The 21,857-nt window shown below is 46.9% G+C and overlaps 1 protein-coding gene across 1 annotated transcript in view; it reads left to right on the top strand.

The window, feature by feature from the left end:
- Positions 1–21,857, top strand: part of tbc1d2b (TBC1 domain family, member 2B) — a 131,066-nt gene that overhangs the window by 78,684 nt on the left and 30,525 nt on the right. The window contains exon 6 of the mRNA XM_052512427.1: positions 6,847–7,089. Within this exon, the coding sequence (XP_052368387.1) occupies positions 6,847–7,089 (243 nt within the window). The remainder of the gene's footprint in view (positions 1–6,846; positions 7,090–21,857) is intronic.

Genomic DNA, 21,857 nt, shown 5'->3' with positions numbered 1-21,857 from the left:
ATTTTCACAAAAAAGTGTTTATTATTTTATTTTAAAAAATTAAAAAAATTTCGGGACTTAAAAACGGTGACCCTGGACATGCCGAATTTGCGACATTCTGGAAAGGACCCCGAAAATAATTTTTAACCATTTTCACAAAAAAAGTGTTTATTTATTTATTTATTTATTTTTTCGGGACTTAAAAACGGTGACCCCGGACATGCCGAATTTGCGACATTCTGGAAAGGACCGCGAAAATAATTTTTAACCATTTTCACAAAAAAGTGATTTAAAAAAAAAAAAAAAAAAAAAATTTTCCGGGACTTAAAAACGGTGACCCCGGACATGCCGAATTTGCGACATTCTGGAAAGGACCCCGAAAATAATTTTTAACCATTTTCACAAAAAAGTGAAACTGACTATCCTACCGATCCTTGACTTTGCCGATGTCATCTACAAAATAGCCTCCAACACTCTTCTCGACAACTGGATATAGTCTATCACAGTGCAATCTGTTTTGTCACCAAAGCCCCAAACACTACCCACCACTGCGACCTGTATGCTCTTGTTGGCTGACCCTCGCTACATATTCGTCGCCAAACCCACTGGCTCCAGGTCATCTATAAGTCTTTGCCAGGTTAAGCCCACCCTTATCTCAGCTCACTGGTCACCATAGCAACACCCAGTAATCGCACGCGCTCCAGCAGGTATATTTCACTGGTCATCCCCAAACCAACACTTTCTTTGGCCACATTTCCTTCCAGTTCTGTGCTGCCAATGACTGGAACGAATTGCAAAAATTACTGAAGTTGGAGACTTATATCTCCCTATCTAACTTCAAGCATCGGCTGTCAGAGCAGTTTACTGATTACTGCACCTGTACACAGCCCATCTGTAAATAGCCCACCCAACTACCTCATCCCCATATTGTTATTGATCGTCTTGCTCCTTTGCACCCCAGTATCTCTACTAGCACATAATCATCTGCACATCTATCTCTCCAGTGTTCATGCTAAATTGTAATTATTTTGCCTCTATGGCCTATTTATTGCCTTAACTCCCTCATCTTCTACATTTGCACACATTGTTTATAGACTTCTATTCCACTGTACATTGATGTTTCAATTGTGTTATTGACTATACGTTTGTTTGTTTAACTTTGTTGTTTGTGCTATGCTTTATCTTGGCCAGGTCGAAGTTGTAAATGAAAACTTGTTCTTACCTGGTTAAATAAAGGTGAAATTTAAAATATATATAAAAAATATATATATATTAGCTCTCTCCCAGTAGTAACTAACTCATTAGGGTAGCAGCATGCCCCGTAGTAACTAACTCATTAAGGTAGCAGGTAGCAGTGTGCCCAGTAGTAACTAACTCATTAGGGTAGCGGATAGCTGTATGCCCAGTAATAACTAACTCATTAGGGTAGCAGCATGCCCAGTAGTAACTAACTCATTACGGTAGCAGTTTGCCCAGTAGTAACTAACTCATTAGGGTAGCTGCATGCCCCGTAGTAACTAACTCATTAGGGTAGCAGGTAGCAGCATGTCCAGTAGTAACTAACTCATTCGGGTAGCAGCATGCCCAGTAGTAACTAACTCATTCGGGTAGCAGGTAGCAGCATGCCCAGTTGTAACTAACTCATTAGGGTAGCAGCATGCCCACTAGTAAATAACTCATTAGAGTAGCACGTAGCAGCATGCCCAGTAGTAACTAACTCATTAGGGTAGCAGGTAGCTGCATGCCCAGTAATAACGAACTCATTCAGGTAGCAGCGTGCCCAGTACTAAATAACTCATTAGGGGAGCAGGTAGCAGCATGTCCAGTAGTAACTAACTCATTAGGGTAGCTGCGTGCCCAGTAGTAACTAACTCATTAGGGTAGCAGCATGCCCAGTAGTAACTAACTCATTAGGGTAGCAGCATGCCCAGTAGTAACTAACTCATTAGGGTATCAGAATGCCCAGTCATAACTAACTCATTTGAGTAGCAGATAGCAGCATGCCCAGTAGTAACTAACTCATTAGGGTAGCAGCATGCCCTGTAGTAACTAACTCATTCAGGTAGCAGCGTGCCCAGTAGTAAATTACTCATTAGGGTAGCAGCATGTCCAGTAGTAAATAACTCATTAGGGTAGCTGCGTGCTCAGTAGTATCTAACTCATTAGGGTAGCAGGTAGCAGCATGCCTAGTAGTAACTAACTCATTAGGGAAGCAGCATGCCCAGTAGTAACTAACTCATTAGGGTAGCAGCATGCCCCGTAGTAACTAACTCATTAAGGTAGCAGGTAGCAGTGTGCCCAGTAGTAACTAACTCATTAGGGTAGCGGATAGCTGTATGCCCAGTAATAACTAACTCATTAGGGTAGCAGCATGCCCAGTAGTAACTAACTCATTACGGTAGCAGTTTGCCCAGTAGTAACTAACTCATTCGGGTAGCAGCATGTCCAGTAGTAACTAACTCATTCGGGTAGCAGCATGCCCAGTACTAAATAACTCATTAGGGGAGCAGGTAGCAGCATGTCCAGTAGTAACTAACTCATTAGGGTAGCTGCGTGCCCAGTAGTAACTAACTCATTAGGGTAGCAGCATGCCCAGTAGTAACTAACTCATTAGGGTAGCAGCATGCCCAGTAGTAACTAACTCATTAGGGTATCAGAATGCCCAGTCATAACTAACTCATTTGAGTAGCAGATAGCAGCATGCCCAGTAGTAACTAACTCATTAGGGTAGCAGCATGCCCTGTAGTAACTAACTCATTCAGGTAGCAGCGTGCCCAGTAGTAAATTACTCATTAGGGTAGCAGGTAGCAGCATGTCCAGTAGTAACGAACTCATTAGGGTAGCAGCATGTCCAGTAGTAAATAACTCATTAGGGTAGCTGCGTGCTCAGTAGTATCTAACTCATTAGGGTAGCAGGTAGCAGCATGCCTAGTAGTAACTAACTCATTAGGGAAGCAGCATGCCCAGTTGTAACTAACTCATTAGAGTAGCAGCATGCCCAGTAGTAACTAACTCATTAGGGTAGCTGCGTGATCAGTAGTATCTAAGTCATTAGGGTAGCAGGTAGCAGCATGTCCAGTAGTAACTAACTCGTTAGGGTAGCAGGTAGCAGCATGCCCAGTAGTAACTAACTCATTAGGGTAGCAGCATGCCCAGTAGTAACTAACTCATTAGGGTAGCTGCGTGATCAGTAGTATCTAAGTCATTAGGGTAGCAGGTAGCAGCATGTCCAGTAGTAACTAACTCGTTAGGGTAGCAGGTAGCAGCATGCCCAGTAGTAACTAACTCATTAGGGTAGCAGCATGCCCAGTAGTAACTAACTCATTAGGGTATCAGAATGCCCAGTCATAACTAACTCATTTGAGTAGCAGATAGCAACATGCCCAGTAGTAACTAACTCATTAGGGTAGCAGCATGCCCTGTAGTAACTAACTCATTCAGGTAGCAGCGTGCCCAGTAGTAAATTACTCATTAGGGTAGCAGCATGCCCCGTAGTAACTAACTCATTAAGGTAGCAGGTAGCAGTGTGCCCAGTAGTAACTAACTCATTAGGGTAGCGGATAGCTGTATGCCCAGTAATAACTAACTCATTAGGTAGCAGCATGCCCAGTAGTAACTAACTCATTACGGTAGCAGTTTGCCCAGTAATAACTAACTCATTAGGGTAGCTGCATGCCCCGTAGTAACTAACTCATTAGGGTAGCAGGTAGCAGCATGTCCAGTAGTAACTAACTCATTCGGGTAGCAGCATGCCCAGTAGTAACTAACTCATTCGGGTAGCAGGTAGCAGCATGCCCAGTTGTAACTAACTCATTAGGGTAGCAGCATGCCCACTAGTAAATAACTCATTAGAGTAGCACGTAGCAGCATGCCCAGTAGTAACTAACTCATTAGGGTAGCAGGTAGCTGCATGCCCAGTAATAACGAACTCATTCAGGTAGCAGCGTGCCCAGTACTAAATAACTCATTAGGGTAGCAGCATGCCCCGTAGTAACTAACTCATTAAGGTAGCAGTGTGCCCAGTAGTAACTAACTCATTAGGGTAGCGGATAGCTGTATGCCCAGTAATAACTAACTCATTAGGGTAGCAGCATGCCCAGTAGTAACTAACTCATTACGGTAGCAGTTTGCCCAGTAGTAACTAACTCATTCGGGTAGCAGCATGTCCAGTAGTAACTAACTCATTCGGGTAGCAGCATGCCCAGTACTAAATAACTCATTAGGGAGCAGGTAGCAGCATGTCCAGTAGTAACTAACTCATTAGGGTAGCTGCGTGCCCAGTAGTAACTAACTCATTAGGGTAGCAGCATGCCCAGTAGTAACTAACTCATTAGGGTAGCAGCATGCCCAGTAGTAACTAACTCATTAGGGTATCAGAATGCCCAGTCATAACTAACTCATTTGAGTAGCAGATAGCAGCATGCCCAGTAGTAACTAACTCATTAGGGTAGCAGCATGCCCTGTAGTAACTAACTCATTCAGGTAGCAGCGTGCCCAGTAGTAAATTACTCATTAGGGTAGCAGGTAGCAGCATGTCCAGTAGTAACGAACTCATTAGGGTAGCAGCATGTCCAGTAGTAAATAACTCATTAGGGTAGCTGCGTGCTCAGTAGTATCTAACTCATTAGGGTAGCAGGTAGCAGCATGCCTAGTAGTAACTAACTCATTAGGGAAGCAGCATGCCCAGTTGTAACTAACTCATTAGAGTAGCAGCATGCCCAGTAGTAACTAACTCATTAGGGTAGCTGCGTGATCAGTAGTATCTAAGTCATTAGGGTAGCAGGTAGCAGCATGTCCAGTAGTAACTAACTCGTTAGGGTAGCAGGTAGCAGCATGCCCAGTAGTAACTAACTCATTAGGGTAGCAGCATGCCCAGTAGTAACTAACTCATTAGGGTAGCTGCGTGATCAGTAGTATCTAAGTCATTAGGGTAGCAGGTAGCAGCATGTCCAGTAGTAACTAACTCGTTAGGGTAGCAGGTAGCAGCATGCCCAGTAGTAACTAACTCATTAGGGTAGCAGCATGCCCAGTAGTAACTAACTCATTAGGGTATCAGAATGCCCAGTCATAACTAACTCATTTGAGTAGCAGATAGCAGCATGCCCAGTAGTAACTAACTCATTAGGGTAGCAGCATGCCCTGTAGTAACTAACTCATTCAGGTAGCAGCGTGCCCAGTAGTAAATTACTCATTAGGGTAGCAGCATGCCCCGTAGTAACTAACTCATTAAGGTAGCAGGTAGCAGTGTGCCCAGTAGTAACTAACTCATTAGGGTAGCGGATAGCTGTATGCCCAGTAATAACTAACTCATTAGGGTAGCAGCATGCCCAGTAGTAACTAACTCATTACGGTAGCAGTTTGCCCAGTAATAACTAACTCATTAGGGTAGCTGCATGCCCCGTAGTAACTAACTCATTAGGGTAGCAGGTAGCAGCATGTCCAGTAGTAACTAACTCATTCGGGTAGCAGCATGCCCAGTAGTAACTAACTCATTCGGGTAGCAGGTAGCAGCATGCCCAGTTGTAACTAACTCATTAGGGTAGCAGCATGCCCACTAGTAAATAACTCATTAGAGTAGCACGTAGCAGCATGCCCAGTAGTAACTAACTCATTAGGGTAGCAGGTAGCTGCATGCCCAGTAATAACGAACTCATTCAGGTAGCAGCGTGCCCAGTACTAAATAACTCATTAGGGGAGCAGGTAGCAGCACGTCCAGTAGTAACTAACTCATTAGGGTAGCTGCGTGCCCAGTAGTAACTAACTCATTAGGGTAGCAGCATGCCCAGTAGTAACTAACTCATTAGGGTAGCAGCATGCCCAGTAGTAACTAACTCATTAGGGTATCAGAATGCCCAGTCATAACTAACTCATTTGAGTAGCAGATAGCAGCATGCCCAGTAGTAACTAACTCATTAGGGTAGCAGCATGCCCTGTAGTAACTAACTCATTCAGGTAGCAGTGTGCCCAGTAGTAAATTACTCATTAGGGTAGCAGCATGTCCAGTAGTAAATAACTCATTAGGGTAGCTGCGTGCTCAGTAGTATCTAACTCATTAGGGTAGCAGGTAGCAGCATGCCTAGTAGTAACTAACTCATTAGGGAAGCAGCATGCCCAGTAGTAACTAACTCATTAGGGTAGCAGCATGCCCAGTAGTAACTAACTCATTAGGGTAGCTGCGTGATCAGTAGTATCTAAGTCATTAGGGTAGCAGGTAGCAGCATGTCCAGTAGTAACTAACTCGTTAGGGTAGCAGGTAGCATCATGTCCAGTAGTAAATAACTCATTAGAGTAGCAGATAGCTGTATGCCCAGTAGTAAATAACTCATTAGAGTAGCACGTAGCAGCATGCCCAGTAGTAAATAACTCATTAGAGTAGCAGGTAGCATCGTGCCCAGTAGTAAATAACTCATTAGAGCAGGAGGTAGCAGCATGCCCAGTAGTAAATAACTCATTAGAGTAGCATGTAGCATCGTGCCCAGTAGTAAATAACTCATTAGAGCAGGAGGTAGCAGCATGCCCAGTAGTAACTATCTCATTTGAACAGGTAGCCTTGCTGTTAGAGCGTTGATCCAGTAACCTAAAGGGTACTGGTTCAAATCCCAGAGCCGACTAGATGAGAAATGTTCCTTTGTCCTTAAGTAAGGCACTTAACCCTTACTGCTCCTTGATAAGCGTCTGCTCAATGTCTAACATCTAAATGTAATCTGTTTTGCAGACGCCTTTTATCCAAAGTGATTTACAGTCATGCCTGCATACATTTTGCATGTGGTTGGCCCTGGGAATCGAACTCACACTGCTGGTATTGCAAGCGCCATGCTATACCAACTGATCCATACAGGACCACCACTGTCTTCTCTCCTCCACCAGGAGCTGGTCAGACTGCTTCAGCAGACCTTGAGGAGCACCCAGAGGGAGATGCGACCAGCGCCAGTATTAACTCCAGTACCTGCCTCACCTCCAGCCCCAGGGTTCCCAAAGTCGGACCTAGCCCAGATGGAAGCCCTCCTCCTGGACAGGGATGGTCAGGTCCAGGCCCTGTGTTGCCAGATGGAGCGTCTAGCCCTGGAGAAGGAGAGTCTACAGAGGGAGCTGAAAGGACTGAAGGTCAAGGTTAGAAGAGATACAGGTTTTTGTTCTTCTTGTCTTGATCTCCTTCTTGTTCTTGTTGTTTTTTTCTTATTATTATTATTCTTGTATGACTTTATATTTTTAAAACAATACTTAATAACATACACACACAACAACATCACACAAACAACCACGTCTCACCTAACCCTAACCACGTCTCACCTAACCCTAACCACGTCTCACCTAACCCTAACCACGTCTCACCTAACCCTAACCACGTCTCACCTAACCCTAACCACGTCTCACCTAACCCTAACCACGTCTCACCTAACCCTAACCACGTCTCACCTAACCCTAACCACGTCTCACCTAACCCTAACCACGTCTCACCTAACCCTAACCACGTCTCACCTAACCCTAACCACGTCTCACCTAACCCTAACCACGTCTCACCTAACCCTAACCACGTCTCACCTAACCCTAACCACGTCTCACCTAACCCTAACCACGTCTCACCTAACCCTAACCACGTCTCACCTAACCCTAACCACGTCCTCACCTAACCACCACGTCTCACCTAACCTAACCACGTCTCACCTAACCACCACCTCACCTAACCACGTCTCACCTAACCCTAACCACGTCTCACCTAACCCTAACCACGTCTCACCTAACCCTAACCACGTCTCACCTAACCCTAACCACGTCTCACCTAACCCTAACCACGTCTCACCTAACCCTAACCACGTCTCACCTAACCCTAACCACGTCTCACCTAACCCTAACCACGTCTCATTGCACCTCCACCTTTATTTAACCAGGTAGGCTAGTTAATATAATAATAATATAATAATAATAATAATAATAATATAATAATATAATATAATATAATAATATATAATAATAATAATATAATAATATAATATAATATAATAATAATAATATTATAATATAATAATATAATAATAATAATATAATAATATAATATAATATAATAATATATAATAATAATAATATAATAATATAATAATAATAATATAATAATAATAATATTATAATATAATAATATAATAATAATAATATATGCCATTTAGCTGACGCTTTTATCCAAAGCGACTTACAGTCATGTGTGCATACATTCTACGTATGGGTGGTCCCGGGAATCGAACCCACTACCCTGGCGTTACAAGCGCCATGCTCTACCAACTGAGCCACAGAAGGACCAGTTGAGAACAAGTTCTCATTTACAACTGACCAACTGCGACCTGGCCAAGATAAAGCAAAGCAGTGCTACAGAAACAACAACACAGAGCTACACATGGAAATAACAAACATACAGTCAATAATCCAGTAGGGGAAAAGGTATAGTTGCAGTGTTTGCAAATGAGGTAAGATAAGGCGAGGTATTTATGATATAGCAATTAAACACTGGAGTGATTGATATGCAGAAGATGAATGTGCAAGTAGAGATACTGTATGGGGATGAGGTAGTTGGACGGGCTATTTACAGATCAGCTATGTACAGGTGCAGTGATCTGTGAGCTGCTCTGACAGCTAGTGCTTAAAGCTAGTGAGGGAGATATGAGTCTCCAGCTTCAGAGATTTTTGTAGTTCGTTCCAGTCATTGGCAGCAGAGAACTGGAAGGAAATCCGGCCAAAGTAGGAATTGGCTTTTAGGATGACCAGTGAGATATACCTGCTGGAGCGCGTGCTACGAGTGGTTGCTGCTATGGTGACCAGTGAACTGAGAAGGCGGGGCCTTACCTAGAAAAGACTTGTAGATGACCTGGAGCCAGTGGGTTTGGCGACGAGTATGAAGCGATGGCCAGCCAACGAGAGTGTACAGGTCGCAATGGTGGGTAGTATATGGGGCTTTGGTGACAAAACGGATGGCACTGTGATAGACCTCATCCAGTTTGTTGAGCAGAGTGTTGGAGGCTATTTTATAGATGACATCACCGAAGTCGAGGATCGGTAGGATAGTCAGTTTTACTAGGGTATGTTTGGCAGCATGAGTGAAGGATGCTTTGTTGCGAAATAGGAAGCCGATTCTAGATTTAATTTTGGATTGGAGATGCTTAATGTGAGTCTGGAAGGAGAGTTGACAGTCTAACCATACACCATTTTTGGTATTTGTAGTTGTCCATATATTCTAAGTCAGGGCCGTCCAGAGTAGTGATCTTGGACAGGTGGGCAGGTGCAGGCAGCGATCGGTTGAAGAGCATTCATTTAGTTTTACTTGCATTTAAGAGTAGTTGGAGGCCACAGAAGGAGAGTTGTATGGCATTGAAGCTTGTCATGAGGTTAGTTAACACAGTGTCTAAAGAAGGGTCAGATGTATACATAATGGTGTCGTCTGGAGGTTAGTTAACACAGTGTCCAAAGAAGGGCCAGAAGTATACAGAATGGTGTCGTCTGCGTAGAGGTGGATCAGAGAATCACCCGCAGCAAGAGCGACATCATTGATATATACAGAAAAGAGAGTCTTACAAGAGTCAAACACCTAATGCTAACCCTAACCACATCACCCGTAACCACATCACCCGTAACCACATCACCCCTAACCACATCACCCCTAACCACATCACCCCTAACCACATCACCCCTAACCACATCACCCCTAACCACATCACCCCTAACCACATCACCCCTAACCACATCACCCCTAACCACATCACCACATCACCCCTAACCACATCACCCCTAACCACATCACCCCGTAACCACATCACCCCTAACCACATCACCCCTAACCACATCACCCGTAACCACATCACCCCTAACCACATCACCCCTAACCACATCACCCCTAACCACATCACCCCTAACCACATCACCCCTAACCACATCACCCGTAACCACATCACCCACATCAACCACATCACCCCACATCACCCCTAACCACATCACCCCTAACCACATCACCCCTAACCACATCACCCCTAACCACATCACCCCTAACCACATCACCCGTAACCACATCACCCCTAACCACATCACCCCTAACCACATCACCCGTAACCACATCACCCCTAACCACATCACCCGTAACCACATCACCCCTAACCACATCACCCCTAACCACATCACCCCTAACCACATCACCCCTAACCACATCACCCCTAACCACATCACCCCTAACCACATCACCCCTAACCACATCACCCCTAACCACATCACCCCTAACCACATCACCCCTAACCACATCACCCCTAACCACATCACCCCTAACCACATCACCCCTAACCACATCACCCCTAACCACATCACCCCCAACCACATCACCCTAACCACATCACCCCTAACCACATCACCCCTAACCACATCACCCCTAACCACATCACCCCTAACCACATCACCCCTAACCACATCACCCCTAACCACATCACCCCTAACCCACATCACCCCTAACCACATCACCCCTAACCACATCACCCCTAACCACATCACCCGTAACCACATCACCCCCACATCACCCTAACCACATCACCCCTAACCACACATCACCCCTAACCACATCACCCCTAACCACATCACCCTAACCACATCACCCCTAACCACATCACCCCTAACCACATCACCCCTAACCACATCACCCCTAACCACATCACCCTTAACCACATCACCCCTAACCACATCACCCCTAACCACATCACCCCTAACCACATCACCCCCACATCACCCCTAACCACATCACCCCTAACCACATCACCCCTAACCACATCACCACCCCTAACCACATCACCCCTAACCACATCACCCCTAACCACATCACCCCTAACCACATCACCCCTAACCACATAACTACCCAACCACATCACCCCTAACCACATCACCCCTAACCACATCACCCCTAACCACATCACCCCTAACCACATCACACCTAACCCTAACTACCCAGTCAGTTAGAATACCTCATGATAAGCTCCAGACAACACTATCTACCACTACCTCTATTTATCAACCTCTGTCTTTTAATTTGAACTCACATGCTCCGGTATTTGAGAAATATTATGTACTGAACAATTCCATGACACTATTTACCACCACTATTTACCACCACTATTTACCACCACTATTTACCACCACTATTTACCACCACTCCTCACTATTTACCACCACTATTCACCACCACTATTCACCACCACTATTCACCACCACTATTCACCACCACTATTTACCACTACTATTTACCACCACTATTTACCACTACTATTTACCACCACTATTTACCACCACTATTTACCACCACTATTTACCACCACTATTTACCACCACTATTTACCACCACTATTTACCACCACTATTCACCACCACTATTTACCACCACTATTCACCACCACTATTCACCACCACTATTCACCACCACTATTTACCATCACAAGCCGATGCTGACACTAAGGCTGCATTCAACGAGCGATAATAAGAAAACAACAAAATGCTCATCCTAGTGGCCGGTGATTTTAATGCAGGGATAATCCTACCAGCATGTCACGTGTAACTACAGTAAAAAAAAAAATAGAAGTAGAAATAGAAGTGGTCAAATGACGCAGATGCGTTGATGAGTTTCCTGCCATCCAGGACCTCTATACCAGGACCTCTATACCTGCTACTCTAATGAGTTATTTACTACTGGGCTCTATGCCAGGCTTGTCAGAGGAAGGCCCTGTATACTACAGGACTGTTTAGCACAGACTGGAATATGTTCCGTGATTCTTCTGATGGCATTGAGGACTAATACGGTATCAGTCGCCGGCTTCATTAATAAGTGCATCGATGACGTCGTTCCCACAGGGACCCTCAGGGGTGCGTGCTTAGTCCCCTCCTGTATTCCCTGTTCACCCACGACTGCATGGCCACGCATGGCTCCAACACACATCATTAAGTTTTCTGAAGACACGACAGTGGTGCCAGGACGACAACCTCTCACTCAACGTGAGCAAGACAAAGGAGCTTATCGTGGACTACAGGAAAATCAGGACCGAGCACGCCCCCATTCTCATCGACGGGGCTGTAGCGGAGCAGGTTAGCCTAGTGGTTAGAGTGTAGAGGGGCTGTAGTGGAGCAGGTTGAGAGCTTCAAGTTCCTTGGTGTCCACATCGCTAAGGATTTCTCAAGGTCCAACAACACCAAGCCAGCCATGAAGAGGTTACGACAAACGCCTATTCTCCCTCTGGAGGCAAAAAAAGATTTGGGACCTCAGATCCTCAAAAAGTTACGCAGCTGCACCATTGAGAGCATGGTTGCATCACCACTTGATATGCTGCACGGCATCCAACTGCAAGGCGCTACAGAGGGTAGTGCGTATGGCCCAGTAATCACTTGGTCCGAGTTTCTTGCCATCCAGGACCTCTATACCAGGCGTGTCAGAGGAAGGCCCTAAACATCCCAAGCCATACGACTGCTGAACAGCTTCTACCCCCAAGCCATACGACTGCTGAACAGCTTCTACCACCAAGCCATACGACTGCTGAGCAGATTCTACCCCCAAGCCATAAGACTGCTGAACAGCTTCTACCCCCAAGCCATAAGACTGCTGAACAGCTTCTACCCCCAAGCCATAAGACTGCTGAACAGCTTCTACCCCCAAGCCATACGACTGCTGAACAGCTTCTACCCCCAAGCCATACGACTGCTGAACAGCTTCTACCCCCAAGCCATACGACTGCTGAGCAGCTTCTACCCCCAAGCCATTAGACTGCTGAACAGCTTCTACCCCAAGCAATACAACTGCTGAACAGCTTCTACCCCAAAGCCATTAGACTGCTGAACAGCTTCTACCCCCAAGCCATCAGACTGCTGAACAGCTTCTACCCCCAAGCCATTAGACTGCTGAACAGCTTCTACCCCCAAGCCATACCACTTCTGAACAGCTTCTACCCCCAAGCCATCAGACTGCTGAACAGCTTCTACCCCCAAGCCATTAGACTGCTGAACAGCTTCTACCCCCATGCCATACGACTGCTGAACAGCTTCTAGCACCAAGCCATTACACTGCTGAACAGCTTCTACCACCAAGTCATCAGACTGCTGAACAGCTTCTACCCCCAAGCCATCAGACTGCTGAACAGCTTCTACCCCCAAGCCATACCACTGCTGAACAGCTTCTACCCCCAAGCCATACCACTGCTGAACAGCTTCTACCCCCATGCCATTAGACTGCTGAACAGCTTCTACCCCCAAGCCATCAGACTGCTGAACAGCTTCTCCCACCAAGCTATGCCACTGCTGAACAGCTTCTACCACCAAGTCATCAGACTGCTGAACAGCTTCTACCACCAAGCCATACGACTGCTGAACAGCTTCTACCCCCAAGCCATCAGACTGCTGAACAGCTTCTCCCACCAAGCTATGCCACTGCTGAACAGCTTCTACCACCAAGTCATCAGACTGCTGAACAGCTTCTACCACCAAGCCATACGACTGCTGAACAGCTTCTACCCCCAAGCCATCAGACTGCTGAACAGCTTCTACCCCCCCAAGCCATCAGACTGCTGAACAGCTTCTACCCCCCAAGCCATCAGACTGCTGAACAGCTTCTATCACCAAGCCATACGACTGCTGAACAGCTTCTAGCACCAAGCCATGCGACTGCTGAACAGCTTCTACCACCAAGCCATACGACTGCTGAACAGCTTCTACCACCAAGCCATACGACTGCTGAACAGCTTCTACCACCAAGCCATTCGACTGCTGAACAGCTTCTACCACCAAGCCATACGACTGCTGAACAGCTTCTACCACCAAGCCATAAGACTGCTGAACAGCTTCTACCACCAAGCCATCAGACTGCTGAACAGCTTCTACCACCAAGCCATTAGACTGCTGAACAGCTTCTACCACCAAGCCATACGACTGCTGAACAGCTTCTACCACCAAGCCATTAGACTGCTGAACAGCTTCTACCACCAAGCCATACGACTGCTGAACAGCTTCTACCACCAAGCCATACGACTGCTGAACAGCTTCTACCACCAAGCCATGCGACTGCTGAACAGCTTCTACCACCAAGCCATACGACTGCTGAACAGCTTCTACCACCAAGCCATACGACTGCTGAACAGCTTCTACCACCAAGCCATTAGACTGCTGAACAGCTTCTACCACCAAGCCATCAGACTGCTGAACAGCTTCTACCACCAAGCCATTAGACTGCTGAACAGCTTCTACCACCAAGCCATACGACTGCTGAACAGCTTCTACCACCAAGCCATACGACTGCTGAACAGCTTCTACCACCAAGCCATACGACTGCTGAACAGCTTCTACCACCAAGCCATTAGACTGCTGAACAGCTTCTACCACCAAGCCATCAGACTGCTGAACAGCTTCTACCACCAAGCCATACGACTGCTGAACAGCTTCTACCACCAAGCCATTAGACTGCTGAACAGCTTCTACCACCAAGCCATACGACTGCTGAACAGCTTCTACCACCAAGCCATTAGACTGCTGAACAGCTTCTACCACCAAGCCATACGACTGCTGAACAGCTTCTACCACCAAGCCATACGACTGCTGAACAGCTTCTACCACCAAGCCATTAGACTGCTGAACAGCTTCTACCCCCAAGCCATCAGACTGCTGAACAGCTTCTACCACCAAGCCATACGACTGCTGAACAGCTTCTACCCCCAAGCCATATGACCGCTGAGCAGCTTCTACCCCCAAGCCATTAGACTGCTGAACAGCTTCTACCACCAAGCCATTAGACTGCTGAACAGCTTCTACCACCAAGCCATACGACTGCTGAACAGCTTCTACCCCCAAGCCATTAGACTGCTGAACAGCTTCTACCACCAAGCCATTAGACTGCTGAACAGTGTTTTTTTACCATTTCTTAGCCATTAGACTGCAGGTCACAGCTTCTACATACAGTCGAGAAGAACTACATATAGATCAACAGCGTCAACTCACCATCAGTACGCCAAGAATATGTTTTCCAGACTGCTGAACAGCTTCTACCACAAAGCCATGGAACAGCTTCTAGACCAAGGAAACATGAGGGAAACTGTTCTGGTCAGACTCAAAAGGGCACATCGCAGCTTCTTCCACCAATGTCCAGTCTCTCGACAACAAGGTTGATGAAATCCGAGCAAGGGTGGCATCCAGAGGGACATCAGAGACATAACGACTTTGCTGAACATGGCTTACTGGGACCACAGGGCGGTAAGCCATTTCTCCACGACTGCTGAACAAACTCTCTCTGGTAAGAAGAGTGGCGGGGGCAAGCCATGACTAGACTGCTGAACAGCTCAAATCTACCACCTGATTTAGAATTCCTCCACAATCAAATGTAGACCGCATTATCTTCCAAGAGAATTCTGAACAGCTTCTACCCCCAAGCCATTGGCTCTGAGACTGCTGAAAACATTTATCCGCTGCATTCATTGTGAACATTTTAACAAAGCCAATCTGAAAACAAGACTCCTGAACAGCATATCGATTGCGCAACCAGGGGTGGTAAAACTGCTGAATTGTTACTCTAACTTCCATGCGACTGCATATAAGGCCCTGCCCCAAGCCCCCTCGGAAAAGCTGAACAGCTTTTTGCTGATCCCAAGCCTACAGGCAGAAATTAAAACAGACTGCTGAACAGACCAAGCTTCTACCACCAAGACTGCATCCATCAGACTGCTGAACAGCTTCTAGCAGATGGGAATATTGACTGATTCAGTGTGCGAGTTCATTAGAACGTGCGTCGAACAGATGTCGTTCCCACCACTGCTGAACCAGAAACCGTGGACAGCTGAAAGCTGAACCAGCTTTTAATCACCAAGCCATCTGGCACTGACTGAACAGCTTCTACCACCAAGCCATTAAACAACTGCGTGAGTACAGCAAAGTGGAATCTCAATTCAATGGCTCAGACACAAGAGGCATGTGGCAGGGTCTACAGTCAATCACGGACTACAAGATGAAATCCAGCCCAGTCACGGACCAGGATGTCTTGCTCCCAGGCAGACTAAATAACTTTTTGCCCTTTGAGGACAATACAGTGCCACTGACACTGCTGAACAGCTCTCTCCCACCAAGCCATGAGTAGACTGCTGAACAGCTTCTACCACCAAGCCATGCAGACCCAGAACTCCCCAGAACAGAGCTGCTCTGTGTTTACCAAGCCATCCCTATACCAGACTGCTGAACAGCTTCTAGAGGGCCACCATTGTTCCTGTTCCCAAGCTAAGGTATCAGACTGCTGCCCAGCACTCACTTCCGTCATCATGAAGTGCTTTGAGAGACAGTCAAGGACCATATCACCTCCACCCTACCTGACACCTAGACCCACTCCAATTTGCTTACCGCCAAATAGGTCCACAGACTGCAATCTCAACAGCTTCTAACCCACCTGGACAAGAGGAATACCTATGTGAGACTGCTGAACAGCTTCTTCAACACCATAGTACCCTCCAACAGCTTCTACCATCAAGCTCGAGACCCTGGGTCTCGACCAGCCAACTGGGTACTGGACTTCCTGAGCCATACCACTGCTGAACAGCTCTCTACCATCCTCAAGCCCCATGCGTTCTGAGCCCTGTACTCCCTGTTCACCCACAGCTGCGTACCACGCAAGCCAACTCAATCACTGCTGAACAGCTGGTCTATTACCACAACAAGCCCTACAGGGAAGAGGTGAGGGCCCTCGGAGTGTGGTGTCAGGAAAATAACTGCTGAACAGCTCAACAAAACTAAGGAGATGATTGTGGACTGCAGAAACAGCAGAGGGAACACCCCATCCACATCGATGGAACAGCTTCCTCGGCATACACATCACAGACATGAATTGGTGACTCACACTGACTACCACCAAGCCATATTCAACTGCTGAACAGCTTCTCACCAAAAGCCTCACAAACTTCTACAGATGCACAATCGAGACATCCTGGCTGTATCAGCTGGTCTACCACCAAGCCAGAGGGTAGTGAGGACTGCTGAAACTACCTGCCCTCCAGGACACCTACACCACCCGTTGTTACAGGAAGGCCATAAAGATCATCAAGGACATCAACCACCCGAACCACTGCCTGTTCACCCCGCTATCATCCAGAAGGCAGGTCAGTACAGGATCAAAGCTGGGACTGAAAAACAGCTTCTATCTCAAAGCCATCAGACTGTTAAACAGCTTCACCACTAACAGTGTGAGTGGCATTACACTGTCATGACACACCCAACCACCATTTTAATAATGGGAATTGATGGGAATTATGTAAATATATCACTAGCCACTTTAAACAATGCTACCTTATATAATGTTACTTACTTATTCATCTCATATGCCATGTATATACTGTACTGCTGAATCAGCATCCTTATGTAACACATGTATCACTAGCCACTTTAACTATGCCACTTTGTTTACTTTGTCTACACACTCATCTCATATGTATATACTGTACTCGATACCATCTACTGTATGCTGCTCTGTACCATCACTCATTCATATATCCTTATGTACATATTCATATCCCCTTACACTGTGTATAAGACAGTAGTTTTGGAATTGTTAGTTAGATTACTTGTTGGTTATCACTGCATTGTCGGAACTAGAAGCACAAGCATTTCGCTACACTCGCATTTAACATCTGCCATGTGTATGTGACAAATAAAATTTGATTTGATTTGACAGCTTCTACCACCAAGCCATTAGACTGCTGAACAGCTTCTACCACCAAGCCATTAGACTGCTGAACAGCTTCTACCACCAAGCCATTAGACTGCTGAACAGCTTCTACCACCAAGCCATACGACTGCTGAACAGCTTCTACCACCAAGCCATTAGACTGCTGAACAGCTTCTACCACCAAGCCATTAGACTGCTGAACAGCTTCTACCACCAAGCCATTAGACTGCTGAACAGCTTCTACCACCAAGCCATTAGACTGCTGAACAGCTTCTACCACCAAGCCATTAGACTGCTGAACAGCTTCTACCACCAAGCCATACGACTGCTGAACAGCTTCTACCACCAAGCCATACGACTGCTGAACAGCTTCTACCACCAAGCCATCAGACTGCTGAACAGCTTCTACCACCAAGCCATACCACTGCTGAACAGCTTCTACCACCAAGCCATACGACTGCTGAACAGCTTCTACCACCAAGCCATTAGACTGCTGAACAGCTTCTACCCCCAAGCCATTAGACTGCTGAACAGCTTCTACCCCCAAGCCATTAGACTGCTGAACAGCTTCTACCACCAAGCCATTAGACTGCTGAACAGCTTCTACCACCAAGCCATACGACTGCTGAACAGCTTCTACCCCCAAGCCATTAGACTGCTGAACAGCTTCTACCCCCAAGCCATTAGACTGCTGAACAGCTTCTACCCCCAAGCCATTAGACTGCTGAACAGCTTCTACCCCCAAGCCATTAGACTGCTGAACAGCTTCTACCCCCAAGCCATTAGACTGCTGAACAGCTTCTACCACCAAGCCATTAGACTGCTGAACAGTTAATCAAAATACATGAATCCCTTATTTTATGCCCTGACTGTCTTGCCCAATGTACACTAACTGAACTTAACCACACGTACGACACTGACACTCCAACACACACACACACACACACACACACACACACACACACACACACACACACACACACACACACACACACACACACACACACACACACACACACACACACACACACACACACACACACACACACACACACACACACAACACATGCATATCGACGCCATACACACACATATAGTTGAAGTTGGAAGTCTACATACACCTTAGCCAAATACATTTAAACTCAGTTTTTCACTATTCCTGACATTTAATCCTAGTAAAAAATCCCTGTTTTAGGTCAGTTAGGATCACCACTTTACTGTAAGAATGTGAAATGTGAGAATAATATTAGAGTGATTTATTTCAGCTTTTATTTGTTTAATCACATTCCCAGTGGGTCAGAAGTTTACATACATACAATTAGTATTTGGTAGCAATGTTTAACTTGGGTCAAAAGTTTTGGGTTGCCTTCCACAAGCTGTCCCAATCCCCTGTATATAACCCATCTCACCTCAGAGTAGTGTCTGATGTCGTCCCAGCCACCCTGTCCCAGTCACCCTGTCCCAATCCCCTGGATATAGCCCATCTCACCTCAGAGTAGTGTCTGATGTCCTCCCAGTCATCCTGGCCCAGTCACCCTGTCCCAATCCCCTGGATATAGCCCATCTCACATCAGAGTAGTGTCTGATGTCCTCCCAGTCACCCTGTCCCAGTCACCCTGTCCCAATCCCCTGGATATAGCCCATCTCACCTCAGAGTAGTGTCTGATGTCCTCCCAGTCACCCTGGCCCAGTCACCCTGTCCCAATCCCCTGGATATAGCCCATCTCACCTCAGAGTAGTGTCTGATGTCCTCCCAGTCACCCTGGCCCAGTCACCCTGGCCCAGTCACCCTGTCCCAATCCCCTGGATATAGCCCATCTCACCTCAGAGTAGTGCCTGATGTCCTCCCAGTCACCCTGGCCCAGTCACCCTGGCCCAATCCCCTGGATATAGCCCATCTCACCTCAGAGTAGTGTCTGATGTCCTCCCAGTCACCCTGTCCCAATCCCCTGGATATAGCCCATCTCACCTCAGAGTAGTGTCTGATGTCCTCCCAGTCACCCTGTCCCAGTCACCCTGTCCCAGTCACCCTGGCCCAGTCACCCTGGCCCAGTCACCCTGTCCCAATCCCCTGGATATAGCCCATCTCACCTCAGAGTAGTGTCTGATGTCCTCCCAGTCACCCTGGCCCAGTCACCCTGTCCCAGTCACCCTGTCCCAATCCCCTGGATATAGCCCATCTCACCTCAGAGTAGTGTCTGATGTCGTCCCAGCCACCCTGTCCCAGTCACCCTGTCCCAATCCCCTGGATATAGCCCATCTCACCTCAGAGTAGTGTCTGATGTCCTCCCAGTCACCCTGGCCCAGTCACCCTGTCCCAATCCCCTGGATATAGCCCATCTCACCTCAGAGTAGTGTCTGATGTCCTCCCAATCACCCTGTCCCAATCCCCTGGATATAGCCCATCTCACCTCAGAGTAGTGTCTGATGTCCTCCCAGTCACCCTGTCCCAGTCACCCTGGCCCAGTCACCCTGGCCCAGTCACCCTGTCCCAATCCCCTGGATATAGCCCATCTCACCTCAGAGTAGTGTCTGATGTCCTCCCAGTCACCCTGTCCCAGTCACCCTGTCCCATCCCCTGGATATAGCCCATCTCACCTCAGAGTAGTGTCTGATGTCCTCCCAGTCACCCTGGCCCAGTCACCCTGTCCCAATCCCCTGGATATAGCCCATCTCACCTCAGAGTAGTGTCTGATGTCCTCCCAGTCACCCTGGCCCAGTCACCCTGTCCCAATCCCCTGGATATAGCCCATCTCACCTCAGAGTAGTGTCTGATGTCCTCCCAGTCACCCTGTCCTAGTCATCCTGGCCCAGTTACCCTGGCCCAGTCACCCTGTCCCAAACCCCTGGATATAGCCCATCTCACCTCAGAGTAGTGTCTGATGTCCTCCCAGTCACCCTGTCCCAATCCCCTGGATATAGCCCATCTCACCTCAGAGTAGTGTCTGATGTCCTCCCAGTCACCCTGTCCCAGTCACCCTGGCCCAGTCACCCTGGCCCAATCCCCTGGATATAGCCCATCTCACCTCAGAGTAGTGTCTGATGTCCTTCCAGTCACCCTGGCCCAGTCACCCTGTCCCAATCCCCTGGATATAGCCCATCTCACCTCAGAGTAGTGTCTGATGTCCTCCCAGTCACCCTGGCCCAGTCACCCTGTCCCAATCCCCTGGATATAGCCCATCTCACCTCAGAGTAGTGTCTGATGTCCTCCCAGTCACCCTGTCCCAATCCCCTGGATATAGCCCATCTCACCTCAGAGTAGTGTCTGATGTCCTCCCAGTCACCCTGTCCCAGTCACCCTGGCCCAGTCACCCTGTCCCAATCCCCTGGATATAGCCCATCTCACCTCAGAGTAGTGTCTGATGTCCTCCCAGTCACCCTGGCCCAGTCACCCTGGCCCAGTCACCCTGTCCCAATCCCCTGGATATAGCCCATCTCACCTCAGAGTAGTGCCTGATGTCCATATATATATATATATATATATATATATATATATATATATATATATATATAGCCCATCTCTACTCTCACCAGTAACCACCGTTGGATCTATAATCAAACAAGGAATAATTGCTCTAGGGTAGGGTTAATATTGTGGTTATCCTCTAGGTTAGGGGTAGGGTTAATATTGTGGTTATCCTCTAGGTTAGGGGTAGGGTTAATATTGTGGTTATCCTCTAGGTTAGGGTTAATATTGTGGTTATCCTCTAGGTTAGGGTTAGGGTTAATATTGTGGTTATCCTCTAGGTGGGGTTAATATTGTGGTTATCCTCTAGGTGGGGTTAGGGTTAATATTGTGGTTATCCTCTAGGTTAGGGTTAATATTGTGGTTATCCTCTAGGGGGGGTAGGGTTAATATTGTGGTTATCCTCTAGGTTAGGGTTAATATTGTGGTTATCCTCTAGGTGGGGTTAGGGTTAATATTGTGGTTATCCTCTAGGTTAGGGTTAATATTGTGGTTATCCTCTAGGTTAGGGTTATTATTGTGGTTATCCTCTAGGGGGGGTAGGGTTAATATTGTGCTTATCCTGTAGGTTATGGTTATTATTGTGGTTATCCTCTAGGGGGGGTTAGGGTTAATATTGTGGTTATCCTCTAGGTTAGGGTTATTATTGTGGTTATCCTCTAGGTTATGGTTAATATTGTGGTTATCCTCTAGGTTATGGTTAATATTGTGGTTATCCTCTAG

Source organism: Oncorhynchus keta, unplaced genomic scaffold (genome assembly GCF_023373465.1).
Source record: "Oncorhynchus keta strain PuntledgeMale-10-30-2019 unplaced genomic scaffold, Oket_V2 Un_contig_833_pilon_pilon, whole genome shotgun sequence".
Lineage (NCBI taxonomy): Eukaryota > Metazoa > Chordata > Actinopteri > Salmoniformes > Salmonidae > Oncorhynchus > Oncorhynchus keta.
This window is presented reverse-complemented; position numbering and strand designations above follow the sequence as displayed.